Raw genomic sequence first — 17,371 nt, 5'->3', positions numbered from 1 at the left:
CTGCAGGCAACTCAAGAACAGGGGAATTATAAACTATAAAATAATGGACGGCTTTCATTTTCTTAAGTGACAAAGGCAACGCCCGTTACACTTCCACCCCAAATATCTTACACACACACACACACTTAAGGCGCACATCTACTAACAGACCAAAAATCGACTGCACGATTATGACACTGTAATCGTGCAGTCATTTCACAATCTGGTGCTGTGCCTACACTGACCGATCACTCGTTCAGTGCAGGCACATCAATCATCCCCGTACATGCTCAACCTGACGTTATCGTCAGGTTGTTCAGCATGTTCGGCCGATGAATGAGGTTGGAAACGACCAGTGGGAGCGCGCATTGCTGGTCGTTTCCGACATTACTATGCACGATTCTTGAGCGATTGAACGATAACGATCTAGTTATCGTTCAGTCGCTCAAAGAAATCGCCTAGTGGATGTGGGCCTTTAGCAAGGTCACTAAAACACTAAAACAAAAACCACTCAGAAAACGAAGCAAAATAAGTTTATATTTAATAAATTGTAATACTGACAAAGTTACCAAAGCAGCATTAGGGGAGCCATGGGCCGGGGTGTGCTTGAAATCAATGAGATCTTGACTAAAACAGTCATTGCTGGGAACAAGGAGCCTTCAAGGAGAAAAAGGGTTTGTTCAAAGGTAATAAAAAAATAATTTTCGTTGCCCTTTCACCTGCGAGAGGAACATTCGTTACAAAGTGATCGCATAGAACAGGGAACGGCATCCGTTCATGTTAAACAGCGCCCGTAGTATAGGAGCAGCCTGTATAATTATAGTGATCAGTTACATGTAATGTCCGTAGAACGAGATAAGAACACATCACCAAGAGGCCAACAGGAACAGGATAGGTCATGTACAGGCTGCGCACGGTGAAGGCAGCCATTTTGTGGGCGGAGACAGTATTGCCTTGTCACTAGTGAATGCACTCTCACGATTATTGGTTCAGGCCACAAAATGGCTGCCTCCGCTGTGTGTAGGTTCAGGTAAAACACAATACTATTCAATCCATGGTTGGATTTACATGATATACAGCACAGTGACCGGGATGTATAGGCGATTCACTCTACACACGGTGGTGGGCGGCTAGTGCAGCGGATGAGGATGGCGCATATTGGGGCCATCATACCCCTTTGTATGAGGGCTTGGTAGGAACCATGTGACATAGCCACACACACGATCACAGCGCCATATTTTAGGAGCTACGGAGTTACTGTTCATAAGTAGACTAAACAACAGAAAGTCCTCACAATGTCTCAGGCTTCTGGGGGGGATGTGGAGAGATTACAGGGTCTTCATTTTTTTTTTTTATAAAACCAAAAATTGCAGTGTCGCTTCCCGCAGCCCTTATATGAATTAGTGCTCCCGTTTTATGTATATGGAACGTGCCATGGTATAGGATTTCATAATAACCACAGGACGCAGGCTCCGTAACAGGAACAAATGTTCATTTAAATATGATTTTATATATATGGTGCCAATTCTCTCTGCCAGGACTGAGGGGCCCTTTGCCAACGTGTGTCAGGGATTAGGGGGAGGGAACTTTACAGGCAAAGGCCTGGCGTCAGCAGTGACACAGGTTACAGGTCTGCCGGAGTGTCTAATGCAGGGGTGGGCAAGGAGCAGCCCTCCAGCTGCTGTTGAACTACACATCCCAGCATGCCTTGCAACAGTATTAGCATGGCCAAGTAGCAAATCTGTGGCAGGGCATGCTGGGATGTTCTACAACAGCTGGGGGCTGCTTATTGCCCACCCATAGTTTAATGTCTACCTACAGCATTGTGTCTCACGTTTATACTACAGAAAGTCTCCGAGCACGGTGTGCAGCACAGGAGTCTGCACCAGGCCCTAATTACAGGCTGGGGGCTAACTAAATATAGGCGCTCATTATAGGGACTAGTCATTATCCGCATTGCCCAACATCCCAGACAGACTATACCCAGGCATCGCCGAGGTCACACTGGGTCCTAGTAAGCACCAGGGCTTTCCCCATACATATAGGTGTGCATGTAAGCAGCAGCGTGGGCTGATCTATGGGGGTTTTCTAGTTATGTTATTAGTTAGAGGGACACACCCCACACTCCCTGCCAAAAACAAGTCTACACAAAAATTGTGAAGGGGGGGAAAAAAAAAAACCCCAGCACGCTCAAAACTATATATCCAAACCCACAAACAAAAGCCAGCCCCCTCATCAGACCTGCGCAGTATAATACACAGGGGACCCGCTGACTGAGGTTCATGCATCTTGAAGTTGCTGCTTGAACTGACAGCTCCTGGAGCCAAGATGGCCGCACCCAACATGGATGCATTCATATTTCTGCCCGAGTCCCAGAGCAACGTTCCCCAAATCCAATCACCGGCCATGTTTTCAAGATTTCTTTACTCATGTACAGGTGACTGTCTACTTGGCTGAACCAGTAAGTATCCTACGTTTCCACAGACTGAAATTCTGCATACACAAGCTGGGGAAGATGGAGGATGGAGGGAGGGGTGGGACACGACAGAATTTGGGAAACACTGCGCTAGGGCAGAAGCGAGAAGGGGGCAGCAGACAGTGTAGGACTTTGGGGGCTGGTGTTTTACTTACAATATTCCGCACAAAACTAAAATGTTCACTTCTGGGTTGAATTAAGCTTTATACAAGGTGCTAAAAGAGCACATTTCATCCTTCACACGGCCCGGCCCCCTGAGAAGCCTCACTTGCACGTCCGCATACTGGGGCCCCTGCACACAATAATACAATGAGAAATGAACGTGTTAGTTCTCACGCACTCTTCCCATTTTCCCTGTTATCTACGTACAAATGTGTCCCTAGTGATTAGAAATCATGTGAAAAGGGGGTTTTTTTGGGTTCAAGGTCTGACCTGAACAATCCTGTTTCCTTATCGCAGGATTACCTGAGCCAGCAGCCAACTCCCAATTACTTAACTTTCACTTTGTAAGTAACTGTACCCGGTGTATGCAGAGTAAGCATTATGAGGCTTAATGGGCAGGGTCAGGTCAGAGCTCCAGGGTTAGTCTGTAGCTCAGTGCTAATATTAAGTCACCCAGCGCCCTGTGATGCAGCAGCGAGTGACACAGCTGATCAGATTAATGCAGTACAAACACACACAGGGCATGCCACGTGGAGCTTTTATGGCCACAATAGACATAAACATGGAGCTGATTACTTTTATGTGCTCACTTCAGCCAGCACTTGAAGGATAAGATTATCTGTGGTTAATAAACAGTGTGTAAAGAGAAAGTCCCCTCGGCAGGGTTATATATGGAGAAATGTGACCAGAATGAAGCAATGTGACCTGGACACGGCAGGGTTTTGGGTCATTTGCTGAGAGCGGCATTTCTTTAGTTATACGCCTCTACTGCAACACGTCCAGAAAACACGCTTAAAACATGGACAGACACTAAGTGCAAACATCTACACCCCGTGAGTGCGCAACCTATCATTTCAGCAGGAAGAAGTGACCTCACCCAGGCAGGATGCAAAAAATAAAGTTGCCTCAGTCTTCTCACTAGTTCCTAGTGATTGGACCGGCTGCATTCTCATAAATATTGATTTATCCCACAACATGGCTGTTTCCGCTGTGTTATGTGACGGGTCCCCTCTGGTGTCTCTTAAATAGGGCAAGAACATGGAGTGTATCCTGCTTGCCATGGGAAGTGCTAGGAAGCCCGGCAGCCCTAAATGCTAATATAATAGTACTAACAGTCCGGCAGTTAATCAAGCTTTATCTCTCCTTTCAGCTCCCTCTTCACACGGGAGTACGGGCTGAGCGTATCGTCCATTATAAAGTCATACAACACCTTCACCCAGGAGGTGTACTGCGGGAGGGGGTCGTAGTATTCCGCCGCTATCTTCCGCACCTGCAAGGAACAAGAGGGACTCTGTAAGAGCAGACAAAGGACAAAGATACCCGAAAATTCAGCTTTTATAGAGGACAGAGGTGATGTGTGACCAATAGCCAGGCTCTGACTTTTGCCATATCATTTGTATCTGTGTGTGCGCGTTACAAAGTGTTGTGGCATTTTTAGCACCATGGTTTGTTTCTGGTCTAGTCAGCTTTGTGTGCCCTGGTATACGGATAAATACTTGTTTTTGTATAATTTTAGGAGCCATTTGTCCTATACCCAGGGTGCTGGGCATATACTGTGAAAAGAGGGCTAATCTGAGGGAAGGCAAATGTAATAAGAGTTACATGTTGGCATTGCCTGGATGTTAAACAAGTCCGTCCCACGGATGCCACACTACGCATTAGCCACCAATTCCTTCCCAAGCTCAAAATTGTTTTAATTCAACTTTTTTTTTTTCGTCTAATGCCAAAAATAATTTCACGGATAGATGAAAAAATAATAATTCCCCCCCAGGGTTTGGAAATGTATTTATTCTACACATTACAAGGCGGCACCTGGCATGTGTCATGAAAATGGGCTTTTATAGTCTAGTGGAGACCTGCAGATGCCAGCCATTGCTCACTCACACTTACCCTGACATCCTATGGTGCGATAAATACACTATATAGAATGATCAGCCTTTATAGGAGATCACAGCACTAACACCATAGTAGCTTATTAGAGGTGCCATTCAACATGTCGACATAATGTTGACACATGATTTTAAGGTTAGGTTGCAATTAGGATTAGGCTTAGTTTGAAAATACCACGGTTGACATTCTGAACATTGACATAATAGTGTTCACTCTAGCTCCGGCGCCAGGCAGGGCACCGGAGCTAGAGAGGGCAACTTTGTGCGCGCGCCCAAAAAGGGGGTGTGGTCATGAAAAGGGGGCGTGTCTACAAGACGCGTCACCTTATCATCATACTTGGGGCGTGCCCGGCACTTACGGATACGCCGGGTAGCCCCCAAGCGCTGCAGACAGTGAGAATAGATGCCGGGCGCATGCGCCCGGCGTCTATTCTCCGGCGGTGACCGTGTCACCGCACATTTCTCCACCCGCGGGACACTGCGATCCGCGGGTGAAGATGGCACCCGCAGGCTGTGAGGGCAGGGCGGTTTTTGCCCTCCAGAAGGAGGGCAGGGCGCCACGCCCCGCTAAAACAGCCTAGCGGGAACACTACATAATATGCCAAACATTAACATGATCGTTCTGACAACCAAATAATCACTGCACTTGACAATGACTAGTGCATGGATTACAGACCTAGGGTCGTATTCGAATAGCTGCAAAAACGTCCGTTTTTTTTTTTTCACCATTGGTGAAAACGTCCAACTTCGCCCAAAAAATAAAAAAATACCCCTTTGGACTCCCACCCTAATGATAAATTTTCAGGAAGAGAACCCCAAAAATGTAAGTTGCGTGCTTTGACAAAAAAAAACGACTGCGCAAATTTTGGGGAAAAAAAAAAAAAAGTTGAAAAAAAAAAAAATTAGAAAGCTATTTTTTCTAGGAAATTACTGTTCCACGTGAATTGGGGGTATGTTCAAATGGGTGGAGGTATATTTGTGTCATAAAAACACAATTTAAAAAGTTAAAATACCACCTGCTGCGACCGCGTGCGATATTTAAAACACTTGACGCATCCATAACGCCCATCGAGAAGTCAGACCCAGTACGCTAAACCCATTTTAAATTTTTGCCAAAATTTGCGTTGTCGTTTTGCCAAAGTACACAATTTACGATTTTTTTTTCCGGTAATTAATAATTAGAGGTTCTGAAAGAAATCCCAACATTTTTAGCTAAAAATAGTGATTTTGTATTTTGTTCCACCTGGTCCTGGAGAAACATTTTCTCAGTTTTTTTTCCACCTGTTGCAGTTTTCGCCAGTTTTTTTTTTTTTTTGGAGAAAATGTTGCCTTTTTTTGGGGGACGAAAAATACCGGCCGTTTTTGCCGCTAAATTGAACACGTACCCTTGCTGGACACCAGGAAAGACCAGAGGATTTAACAAGACTTACCAGAGGCAGGTTCTTGCCAGGGACACTCGGGAAGTCGTGATGCTCATTGTGGTAGCCGACGTTAAAAGTTAGGTAGTTTAAAGGCCCGTAGTAGGAGTAGGTCTCGTGTCCCTTTAGGAACATATAATGTTCAGCAATAAAGTGTCCTGAAATCGGATGAAGACCAAGGCCGAGTATGGACCCCACCAACATGTAAACCATGGTCTTCACCCCCAAGAGATAATAAATCACAGCATCGAAGGAAAACTGCACGACCAGGTTAATGATCTCCAGCCGGGAGATGGGCTTGGGGTTGATGCAGATGGGGCGGATGGTGTAGAAGAGAGGCTGGAGCACGATCCACACCAGCTTCCTCAGAGGAGTGCAGAAAAACCAGCCCTCGAAATCGGTGGGAATGTCTACATCAATGCCGTCTCCGCCGAGGTAGCGGTGGTGGTCCATGTGGTACCTTTTGAAGGAGATGGAATAAGGCAGACCGATGGGCAGGTTGGCAAACATCCCGAAGCAGCGGTTCCACATGGCTTTGCTGTTTCCGAAGGCACAGTTGTGAGAGATCTCGTGGATGGCCAGGGTCATGGAGTGGCTGATGCAACTACCGAACACGTAGGTCCAGAACATCAGCCACTTCCAGTCCAGGTCCCGCACCAGGTAAAAGGCCACCAGCTGAATTACGACCATCATGGAAATTATCCATATTAAGTTATAATCCGGTTTCATCAGCCTCTTGATCTCAGGGTATTTAGCTAGAAGGGCAGAATAGATAAAAATAAATTAGAGAAGTACTGGATATCGATGGTTTGGTTTCAGCTAGAGCTAAAAAGTTGCCCATAGGCATCAGAACACCACCAGGTAAATCTACAATTTATACCATGTGCTTGTAACGACCAATGTTCCCATCAACATCTTCTGGGTATTAATCAGTGACGTCCGGTGAGGTAAATGGCTGGGGAGGCACTGGCAGTGAGGTAAACGGCTGGGGAGGCACTGGCAGTGAGGTAAACGGCTGGGGAGGCACTGGCAGTGAGGTAAACGGCTGGGGAGGCACTGGCAGTGAGGTAAACGGCTGGGGAGGCACTGGCAGTGAGGTAAACGGCTGGGGAGGCACTGGCAGTGAGGTAAACGGCTGGGGAGGCACTGGCAGTGACGTGCCGTGAGGTAAATGGCTGGGGAGGCACTGGCAGTGACGTGCCGTGAGGTAAATGGCTGGGGAGGCACTGGCTAGTGTCAGAGCCAGATTTACAGATACGTATATGAACCCGCAGGTACATATGGGCATTATACAAAGGTGCAGCAGTATATAGTGCTGGACTTGGTGAGTTTTGATCAGAGATGTGCGCAAAAGGCAGACAGGGGAGGTAGTGAGAGGGGAGGCAGTGCCTCACCTGCCGTACACTTTTTACTCCAGAGTTTTGACTATAACAAAGATTAGAATAATAAAAAGAAGAAATTTATAATATTTTCTTAAAATTTTTATAGGCAACTTGGTTAGGTTTAGGTCTCCCCGGGGGGACTTAGGGCTAGGCACCCCCGCAGGAGTTCAGGGTTAGGCTAGGGGGAGGGAGGGTTAGGGTTAGTCACCCCGGGGGGGGGACTTAGGGATAGGCACCCTCCCGGGGGACTTTTCTTTCTAATAGGCTCATTTTATTCTGTGTTTTTCAGTCATGTATTTATATCATCAGGCAGACTGGATCTTTCCATGGATCTGGGATATGGCTGGGCTCGTGCTCTCAGCTTGGCTACACATATAACTTACACTGCATGAAGGTGGAAATATCCTTCATTTTGGACAAGCTGAAAGCTGGGCCAGGATGTAATACAGGATTATATATAACCGCATGTGCACATCAGGGATAGGCAACCTGATACACTTGGGGAGGGGGCACATTGGGCAGCCTTCAAAAGGGCCACACAATACTCTTACCCTCAGTACTAAGTCATGTGGCCCCAGGGGTCAACTACTGATGTATACAAAGGTTAAGAGATTTTGTCCAGACAATGCCTCCAGGCTCTTTAATTTGTGCTAGATAAAAAAGGAAGTTAAGAACAGTCTGCTATGGGCCCTGCGGTACAGCAGTCACTGCACAGACCCCGCACTATTTTGGAATAATTATACAATAAGGCCAGATCCACATCATACATCATAGTATCTAAAGCTGGGTACATACCGACAGATATATTGGCTGAATTGATCGGCATATACAGTTAGGTGCATAAATATTGGGACATTGACAGAATTTTCATATTTTGGCCTCTATTCACCACCACCACTTCAGGCTGTAATTGCCTGCAAAGGATTTGCAACAAAGTATTAAAAAGTGAAAGTTAGATTTAGGATTGTTTAGTTTGTCCCATTACTTTTCGCCCCTTAAAAAGTTGGAGGCACATATAGAAACCATTGTAATTCCTACACCGTTCACCTGATTTGGATGTAATTGCCCTCAAAGTAAATGTGAAAGTCTGCAGTTAAAGCACATCTTGTTTGTTTCATTTCAAAGCCATTGTGGTGGTGAAGAGAGGCCAAAATATGAAAATTCTGTCAATGTCCCAATATTTATGCACCTGACTGTATATCGGGTGCCCGTCGGCCATTGTGTACCAGCGATAATGTCTGTACGACGACGTTCACAGACATATCGCGTTGGTGATGCTGCACAGCCGATGGAAGATATCTGTCCAAGGGGCAGCTTGTACGGGTGGTCTGCCGATCACCCGTACACATGCAGCAGAGGCCGCGGGGAGGGGGGCAGGAGACGCCCCCTGCCAGCTGGACAAGCGGCCAGAGACAGATAGTCCTCCAGTGTGTATGAACGACCATCATCTGCAGATATATCTGTTCAGAGTTAAAGTACTTACCTCAGCCCATCGATCTTTCCTGGTCAGGATTTGAACCGGCGCCTAAACAGCCGCCGGTAATACAATCCCATTCCCACTGTATATTTTGTACTATATGTTCCGTATATATTTTAGCACAACACTTAATAAACAAATCCACAAAAAAGAGGTGTTGCACCCGGATACGGGGAATTTGCAGAGACAGCAAAGGCCTTATTAGAGAGACTGCAGGAGAATAACGCTGGTCTCTCGCTCATCGTATCCCCGCCTTCATCGCCACCTACACAACACTCCTACACACAGGGGCGTCTGTTACTAGACCTATTTGGGGCACTGCAATAGCATAACTGGAGCAATCTTGAACCCGACCTAACTTTCAGCCATAATGAATGGGATATTGAAGTGCATCAGGTAACAAGTGTCCTCCATGAATACAGATGAGTATCAGACTCTCTGGTCGGCCTGGCTTTCCTATTATTAGGCCCCTGACGTGCCCTCATAACATGACTGGGAGATGGTAACCTCTTTGTTTGCTGAAGGCTCAGATTAGTGTAACTTTGTTGGGTCTATCCTCTCACTCCCCCCTTGCCCTAGGAGGGGAGGGGCTTCTACAAATTACCCTGACTTATTGCCGTTGTCATAGATTTCAGGTGAGGACATGTAATTTTTTCTTATGGCATTTTGGCGTTCCTTACCCTCTCCTTTTATATACCATCCCTCTAAGCCAGAGGTTCACGGCACCTTAGAGTATCAGCTTTATTGCACAGAACCCCTAGGCCAATAGTTTCTTATTGTGAAATTCAGAAAAAAAAATATATTAAATGAGGTAAATTGTGCTCACCTGTTATCCTTACGCTGGGTACACGCTAGACCAGTGGTTCTCAAACTCAGTCCTCAGGACCTCACACAGGTCACATTTTCCAGGTTACCCAGCAGGAGCACAGGTGTACTCATTACTTACTGACATATTTTAAAAGATCCACAGGTGTAGCTAATTATTTCACTAGGGATTCTGTGAGGAGACCTGGAAAACATGCACTGTTTGGGGTCCTGCGGACCGAGTTTGAGAACCTGTGCACCAGACGATGTGTCATCCAACCCGGCGGATCGGACAACGTATTGTCCGCATTGGGCAGGGTGTACCGGCTATGTCAATGATGATGCATGCAGGTCCAACTGGCGATATAGTCAACGGGGGCCATGCTGCCGAATGCAGCAAGACCCCCGCTGTCACTCCCGGCATTGGCAAGTGTTTATGCACTTGTCGATACCGGCACCCCTGCCGCACGACACATCTGCTGGGTACACATCTGTAAAGGGGTCTAACCATTAGCAGATCTTTCTGAAAGCCAAAAGATTTATCTTTTGAAAACGCCTGGAGCTGCTGTGTCAGATGATATCGGTCATGTACATGACAGATTTTTACGAACAACGAACGATATTGCAGGACATCATTCTGGGAGTGGATTTTTTTTTTTAATGTTTCTATTCATTTTCATTAAGAAATCGTTCGTCGTTTACCGCTACAGATTTTTCTCTTTATCTGTCAGCGATATATGATAATTGACCAACACGTTGGAGAGACAAAAGACCCAATTTGTCGGCCACAGGAGTGCGCATTTTTATCGTTCAGAGCCTATCCATTAGCAGATAAATTGAACGACTGAACGATAAATCGCTCAAATTTATCTGCTAATGGATAGGCCCCTTTAGTGTGTACCCAGCATTAGGTAGGTGATGTGGTGGAGGACAGGGATGTGCTTTAGCGTGTCCACATGTGTTATAATTGGCAGGCACACGAGCCATACATAATTTGATTTGGTCCTGGACCACCCCATGGTACCTCCTCTGCAACTGCCCCAGGCCACCCAGTTTGGGAACCACTCCCCTAATCCCTTAAATACTGTTAGCATAATAATAGGTTTCAAATAAACAAAATAAAGAAACAAACAAGAAACCCCACTAACTGGCTATGACTTGGCTATGACTTGGCTATGACTTGGCTATGACTTGGCTATGACTTGGCTATGACTTGGCTATGACTTGGCTATGACTTGGCTATGACTTGGCTATGACTTGGCTATGACTTGGCTATGACTTGGCTATGACTTGGCTATGACTTGGCTATGAGGCAGCGTGAGCCGACAGGGAGTTGTTGCCAAAACACCTTTACTGAAATACTCAACTTTATTGGACAGATCATGGGCTTTGTATACATGGGCCCCAAATTCTGCTACAACCAAGAGTATAATTATTTCATTTCATTGGGGGGTGTTGTCATACACCAAGTACCTATTGTTTGCAGCATAATGACAAGTAAAGGTCACTAGCGATACAATGGGACATGGGGCTGCGTTCGGGGGTGGGAGTGAGCAGGCACGCGCAGATAACCCTCTTCCAACACGCCCAATAATCTTTCCCGATCACCAGGCATACAGCCAAGCTAACCTATGACCAGCCAGCTGCAGGCACACAATTACACATAGTATGTGCCGGGCTTTATCTATACAAAATAGCCATCGCCTACACGTATAAAGGTTACAGTGTAACGGGCACACTTGTGATCATAGTGTTTATGTAACATGATTCACATGCACAACTTCTAGCTTAGAATTAGAGCATATAAATCATCTTATATAGATATATTTAGTCTAAAATAGACACTATCTTGATCACTAGTGTGCATCAGTTACACTGTAACTACTGTTACCACATGTTTATAAATAGACAGTAACTGTTGCCATTATAAACATCTGCACTCCACAAGCAGTTTATGTATTACATGTGTACTAGGTAGAATACACAGCGTTAATCAGGTTTTGAACAGCGATCATTAAAGTGTCAACACTGTCCAATTGCTTTTCCTTATAAGTGTACACTAATATTTGGCCCCTCCCGGTAATGCACTGTGCTGATAGGACAACAGGCGGCCGCAGTAACACTACTGACCGGCAGGAAGTCCCGAGCCCGTGCAGCTCTGCGCACCGAGCAGTGCGCTGCCCCAGGAGAGGGCCTAGATTTTCTTTTATTTCAGTAAAGAATATGGTCACTTGTGAAAGCTGTAACCCTTAGGACTTCTTCCCCTCTCCCATTAGAAACAATGCCAAACCGCATCATTCTGGCGCAGAATAGTGGCGCATACATACGGTAGCATCAATTAGTGCATTTTAATATGCGCAACTAGGGGGCTGCAAACTAAAATGCACAATTTAGGGGCGATTGACAGTGCCATTACCAGAGTTCCAAAACAGTGACCATAACACATCGTGGGCAATGCCCGCACATCGCTTCTAATTAAACTCAACCACTTAAAAATGGATAAACACTGTTTTACTGTAGGGACCCAGGGCCAGCTGCGATGCCGTTACTCTCCAGCAACAGAAGGGGAGCATAGTGTATAATGCACCTACACAGAGATTTCCTTAAGGTTTATATCTGTTCTATTCTTCCAGGTATTATGCCATAGCTAAACATGTACACATCCTGTCGTCGCGTCGTGCACATGATACATGCATTCTACTCTAATAGCCATGACGGAAATGCCTAAAATTATTTTTACTAAAATATAAAGAATGAGCATGAACGGGTCTCACATTGCAGCCACAACAAGTGCTGGCCGGGGCTCATTCTCAGCTCTCCAAACCAAGCTATTATCGGTGTGGAGAAGTTCAGACCTTGTATTGTGTGCAGGGAGTTTATGCAGACAGAAAAGAACAAGACAGAACCCTGTCTGTACACTGGGATAGGACAGTAAATTATACACCGAGTGATCGCACACACACACATTGGCATCTATAAAATACTGGCCAAAAGCACAGGGTAAAATCCATACGTCACCCTTAAGGTGCGTACACACTACACGATATGCTCCCTGAGCGATATCGTGTAGTGTGTCCCCGGCAGGCTGTGCTCAGTGTCGTTCATGACATTGAGCACAGCCGCTGAACGATATCATTAAGGATATCGTTTAGCGCCGGGCTCTCTCCCCCATGCCCGAACATGCAGCAACCTGACGACATCGTCAGATTGTGCTGCATGTTCAGGCGATGGACAATGTCGGAAACGACCGGCGGGAGTGCGCATCGCTGGTCGTTTCCGACATAAAAGTACACGATTTGTGCACGATTACTGAGCGATTGCACGATTACGATGTCGTAATCGTGCAGTCGCTCAGTAATATCGCCTAGTGTGTACCCACCATTACTTTATTCCAGCATTGAGAGTCTCAAAGCTTCCCTGCAGCACAGTATACTGTGATTAATAAGTGTTACCAGGGGACTGCACTGTCCTTCATAGGGCACTTGTTAGATACTGTGTATAATATTGTTTGGACGATCAGCGCCAAAGTGCATTAAATAATGTGTGTTATGTGGATAACATTAATATTGATGGGGGGCTCAGAAGTCATGCAGATGTGCTATGTACAAATACACACGTTCAATGGAGATCAGAATGGCTTAAAAAAAATAATAATATTATACCTCATACTTTCAAATGAAGGTCACAAGGAGACCAGACTGTATACTGCCAGAATAGCAAATACTTTATCTCCCTGTGAGGAACTAAAGTTTGTTTTGTAAGCTGGAAAGGAAACCAGAGGGGGGTAAGGGGCCTATCCATTAGCAGATAAATTGAACGACTGAACGATATATCATTCAAGTTATCTGCTAATGGATAGGCCCTGAAACAATGACAGATGCGCACTCCCGCGGCCGATAAATTTTATCTTTTGTCTCTCCAACATGTTGGTCAATTATCGCATATCGCTGCCAGATATTAGAAATATCTGGCAGTTTATATGCGGTAAACGACGAACGATATTAACAGCAGCTACAGAGAGAAAAAAATCCACTCCCTGAATAATGTCATGCGATATCGTTCGTCTTTTGCAACAATCTGTCATGTACATGACGGATATCTTTCAGCACAGCCACCGGGATTTTCAATAGATAACCTTTGGTCATCCATAACCTTTGGTCATAGTTCAGAAAAACATCTGCTAATGGATAGGCCCCTTAGTGCTCTGACAGACGCACAGAGCAAGACTACAGCTCAGACAGGTAACTATATGCAATGACTATAAACTGATAGGTGGGAAAGAGCACAATGACTGGCAGCGTATTGGGACGGGGTCTGCAACCTCCTCAGGATTATTGTGAAAACCGCCCAGCAGGTCAGGGCACAGCCAGAGCGCACGCTGACAGTCACACGCAATTAGGGCTGTTCCATTCTGTAAATTCTGGGCCTGGGGCATGATATTCTAGACCACTCCCATTTCCAGTGTACACAGGGAGCCATTAATCTAACAGGAGAGGAGGAGACGCTGCAGCGAGGAAAGGAGCCACCATATGGGACAACATCCACATGTAACTCCCCAAACAGCCAAGCCCCATATAGAGTGAATGATGGCACTGTACATGCACACTTCTGTATGTACATTGTAGGGCTGAGCTGGAATACACCCGAGTACTGATACTTGGCCGTTCACCTCAGTCCCTGCACCAGTGGAGCTTACAATCTATAGTCCCTACCACAAGTACATACACATTAGGGTTCATATGTGTGTCAGCAGCCAATTAACCTATCAATATATATTTGGACTCCGGGAGGAAACCAACGCAAGCACAAGAGAACATAAAAACTCCACATACAGGGCCGTATTGGTAATCAAACACAAGACCTCTGCTGTGAGACGGTAATGCTAACCACTACACCAACCGTGGTACTCACATATATCATTGTCAGCACAGCCCCAACACACCCACCTCTCCATCCACTGACACACTCCAACCAGCTGGTAGATGGGGCTATTAATCTCAATGCATGTAATAAGCGGCAAACTAAAAAACTGCACCCCCACCAGCAACACGGGGGGGGGGGGGGGGGAAGACCTGCACCCCACCAGCAACACAAGGGGGGGGAGGGGGGGGGGAAGACCTGCACCCCACCAGCAACACAAGGGGGGAGGGGGGGGAAGACCTGCACCCCACCAGCAACACAAGGGGGGGGGGAAGAACTGCACCCCACCAGCAACACAAGGGGGGGGGGGGGGAGAACTGCACCCCACCAGCAACACAAGGGGGGAGGGGGGGGAGACCTGCACCCCACCAGCAACACAAGGGGGGAGGGGGGAAAGACCTGCACCCCACCAGCAACACAAGGGGGGAGGGGGGAAAGACCTGCACCCCACCAGCAACACAAGGGGGGAGGGGGGAAAGACCTGCACCCCACCAGCAACACAAGGGGGGAGGGGGGGGGGGGGAAGACCTGCACCCCACCAGCAACACAAGGGGGGAGGGGGAGAAGAACTGCACCCCACCAGCAACAAGGGGGGGGGGGAAGAACTGCACCCCACCAGCAACACAGGGGGGGAAGAACTGCACCCCACCAGCAACACAGGGGGGAAGCAACGGCCAGGAACAAATTACAGGTTTGTAGAGGATATTGGTAATCAAACACAAGACCTCTGCTGTGAGACGGTAATGCTAACCACTACACCAACCGTGGTACTCACATATATCATTGTCAGCACAGCCCCAACACACCCACCTCTCCATCCACTGACACACTCCAACCAGCTGGTAGATGGGGCTATTAATCTCAATGCATGTAATAAGCGGCAAACTAAAAAACTGCACCCCCACCAGCAACACGGGGGGGGGGGGGGGGGGAGACCTGCACCCCACCAGCAACACAGGGAGGAAGAACTGCACCCCACCAGCAACACAGGGGGGGAGGGGGGGGAAGACCTGCACCCCACCAGCAACACAAGGGGGGTGGTAGACCTGCACCCCACCAGCAACACAGGGGGGGGAAGAACTGCACCCCACCAGCAACACAAGGTGGGAGGGGGGGGGGGGGGGGGAGACCTGCACCCCACCAGCAACACAGGGAGGAAGAACTGCACCCCACCAGCAACACAGGGGGGGAGGGGGGGGAAGACCTGCACCCCACCAGCAACACAAGGGGGGAGGTAGACCTGCACCCCACCAGCAACACAGGGGGGGGAAGAACTGCACCCCACCAGCAACACAAGGTGGGAGGGGGGGGGGGGGGGGGGGGGGAGACCTGCACCCCACCAGCAACACAGGGAGGAAGAACTGCACCCCACCAGCAACACAGGGGGGGAGGGGGGGGAAGAACTGCACCCCACCAGCAACACAGGGGGGGGGGGGGGGGGGAAGAACTGCACCCCACCAGCAACACAGGGGGGGGGGGGGGGGGGAAGAACTGCACCCCACCAGCAACACAGGGGGGGGGGTGAAGAACTGCACCCCACCAGCAACACAGGGGGGGGGGTGAAGAACTGCACCCCACCAGCAACACAGGGGGGGGGTGAAGAACTGCACCCCACCAGCAACACAGGGGGGGGGGGAGAAGAACTGCACCCCACCAGCAACACAGGGGGGGGGGGGAGAAGAACTGCACCCCACCAGCAACACAGGGGGGGGGGAGAAGAACTGCACCCCACCAGCAACACAGGGGGGGGGGGGGGGAGAAGAACTGCACCCCACCAGCAACACAGGGGGGGGGGGGGGGGGAGAAGAACTGCACCCCACCAGCAACACAGGGGGGGGGGGAGAAGAACTGCACCCCACCAGCAACACAGGGGGGGGGGGGGAGAGAAGAACTGCACCCCACCAGCAACACAGGGGGGGGGGGGGGAGAAGAACTGCACCCCACCAGCAACACGGGGGGGGGGGGGAGAAGAACTGCACCCCACCAGCAACACGGGGGGGGGGGGGGGGGAAGAACTGCACCCCACCAGCAACACAGGGGGGGGGGAAGAACTGCACCCCACCAGCAACACAAGGTGGGAGGGGGGGGGGGGGGGGGAAGACCTGCACCCCACCAGCAACACAGGGGGGAAGCAACGGCCAGGAACAAATTACAGGTTTGTAGAGGATATATAAATATGCTGCCCACCACCTTCTTTCAGTATATATATATATAACATACACATAAAATAAAGTTCATGGGGGGGGGCACCACCTAACGGTCTTCCATCACGTGAGCCGCACACATCTCTGTACATAGAGAGATAGAGGCCGGCGGAGACCCCGCAGCAGCCGCCCTCCTCCTCCTCCTCCTGTGCTCACTCACCCAGGATCTCCTTCCTACGGTCGGCGTGTGGCTGGTCGGTGTACACCCAGTCGAAGTCCTCCCGGGCCACTCTGTTCCCCATGGCCGCTGTGAGTCAGTGAGCAGGGAGCCGCGCTCGCACCGTGTGTATGTGACCGCGTCACTGACTGACTGATGGGGCGCGCTCTCGCCACACCGGAAGCCGCTCAGCACCACACAGAGCAGCGGCCGGACACGCCCCACGGTGACGTATAGGTTGTGGTGTGCCACGCCCACCGCAGCAGCTCGAGAGAGAAGAGCTGACGGCGACACCTCATATGCATATAGAGGGCGGGGGAAGCGGGACAGGGGGCGGGGACTAATGGTGCATACACACGGTCAGATGTGTCGAACGATTTTAATTATGAACGATTTTTGACTACGGATGGAATCGTCCAAATCTGTGCGTACACACTACACGATATGCTCCCTGAGCGATATCGTGTAGTGTTGTCCCCGGCAGGCTGTGCTCAATGTCGTTC

The 17,371-nt window shown here is 48.6% G+C and overlaps 1 protein-coding gene across 1 annotated transcript; it reads right to left on the bottom strand.

Moving 5' to 3' along the window:
• Positions 1-503: 503 nt before the first annotated feature.
• DEGS1 (delta 4-desaturase, sphingolipid 1) lies at positions 504-17,109 on the bottom strand. The gene is made up of 3 exons (XM_088450343.1): positions 16,872-17,109; positions 5,937-6,679; positions 504-3,887 (listed from the first exon to the last, which is right to left on the bottom strand). The coding sequence occupies exons 1-3, from the start codon at positions 16,951-16,953 to the stop codon at positions 3,741-3,743; spliced, it is 972 nt and encodes a 323-aa protein (XP_088306469.1). The 5' UTR covers positions 16,954-17,109; the 3' UTR covers positions 504-3,740.
• Between the last annotated feature and the right edge of the window lie 262 nt (positions 17,110-17,371).

The sequence above is a fragment of the Taudactylus pleione genome, unplaced genomic scaffold (assembly GCF_031769625.1).
Source record: "Taudactylus pleione unplaced genomic scaffold, aTauple2 ptg000516l, whole genome shotgun sequence".
In the NCBI taxonomy this organism is placed as follows: domain Eukaryota; kingdom Metazoa; phylum Chordata; class Amphibia; order Anura; family Myobatrachidae; genus Taudactylus; species Taudactylus pleione.
The sequence above is the reverse complement of the archived record's forward strand: the minus strand, read 5'-3'. Positions and strand labels throughout refer to the sequence as shown.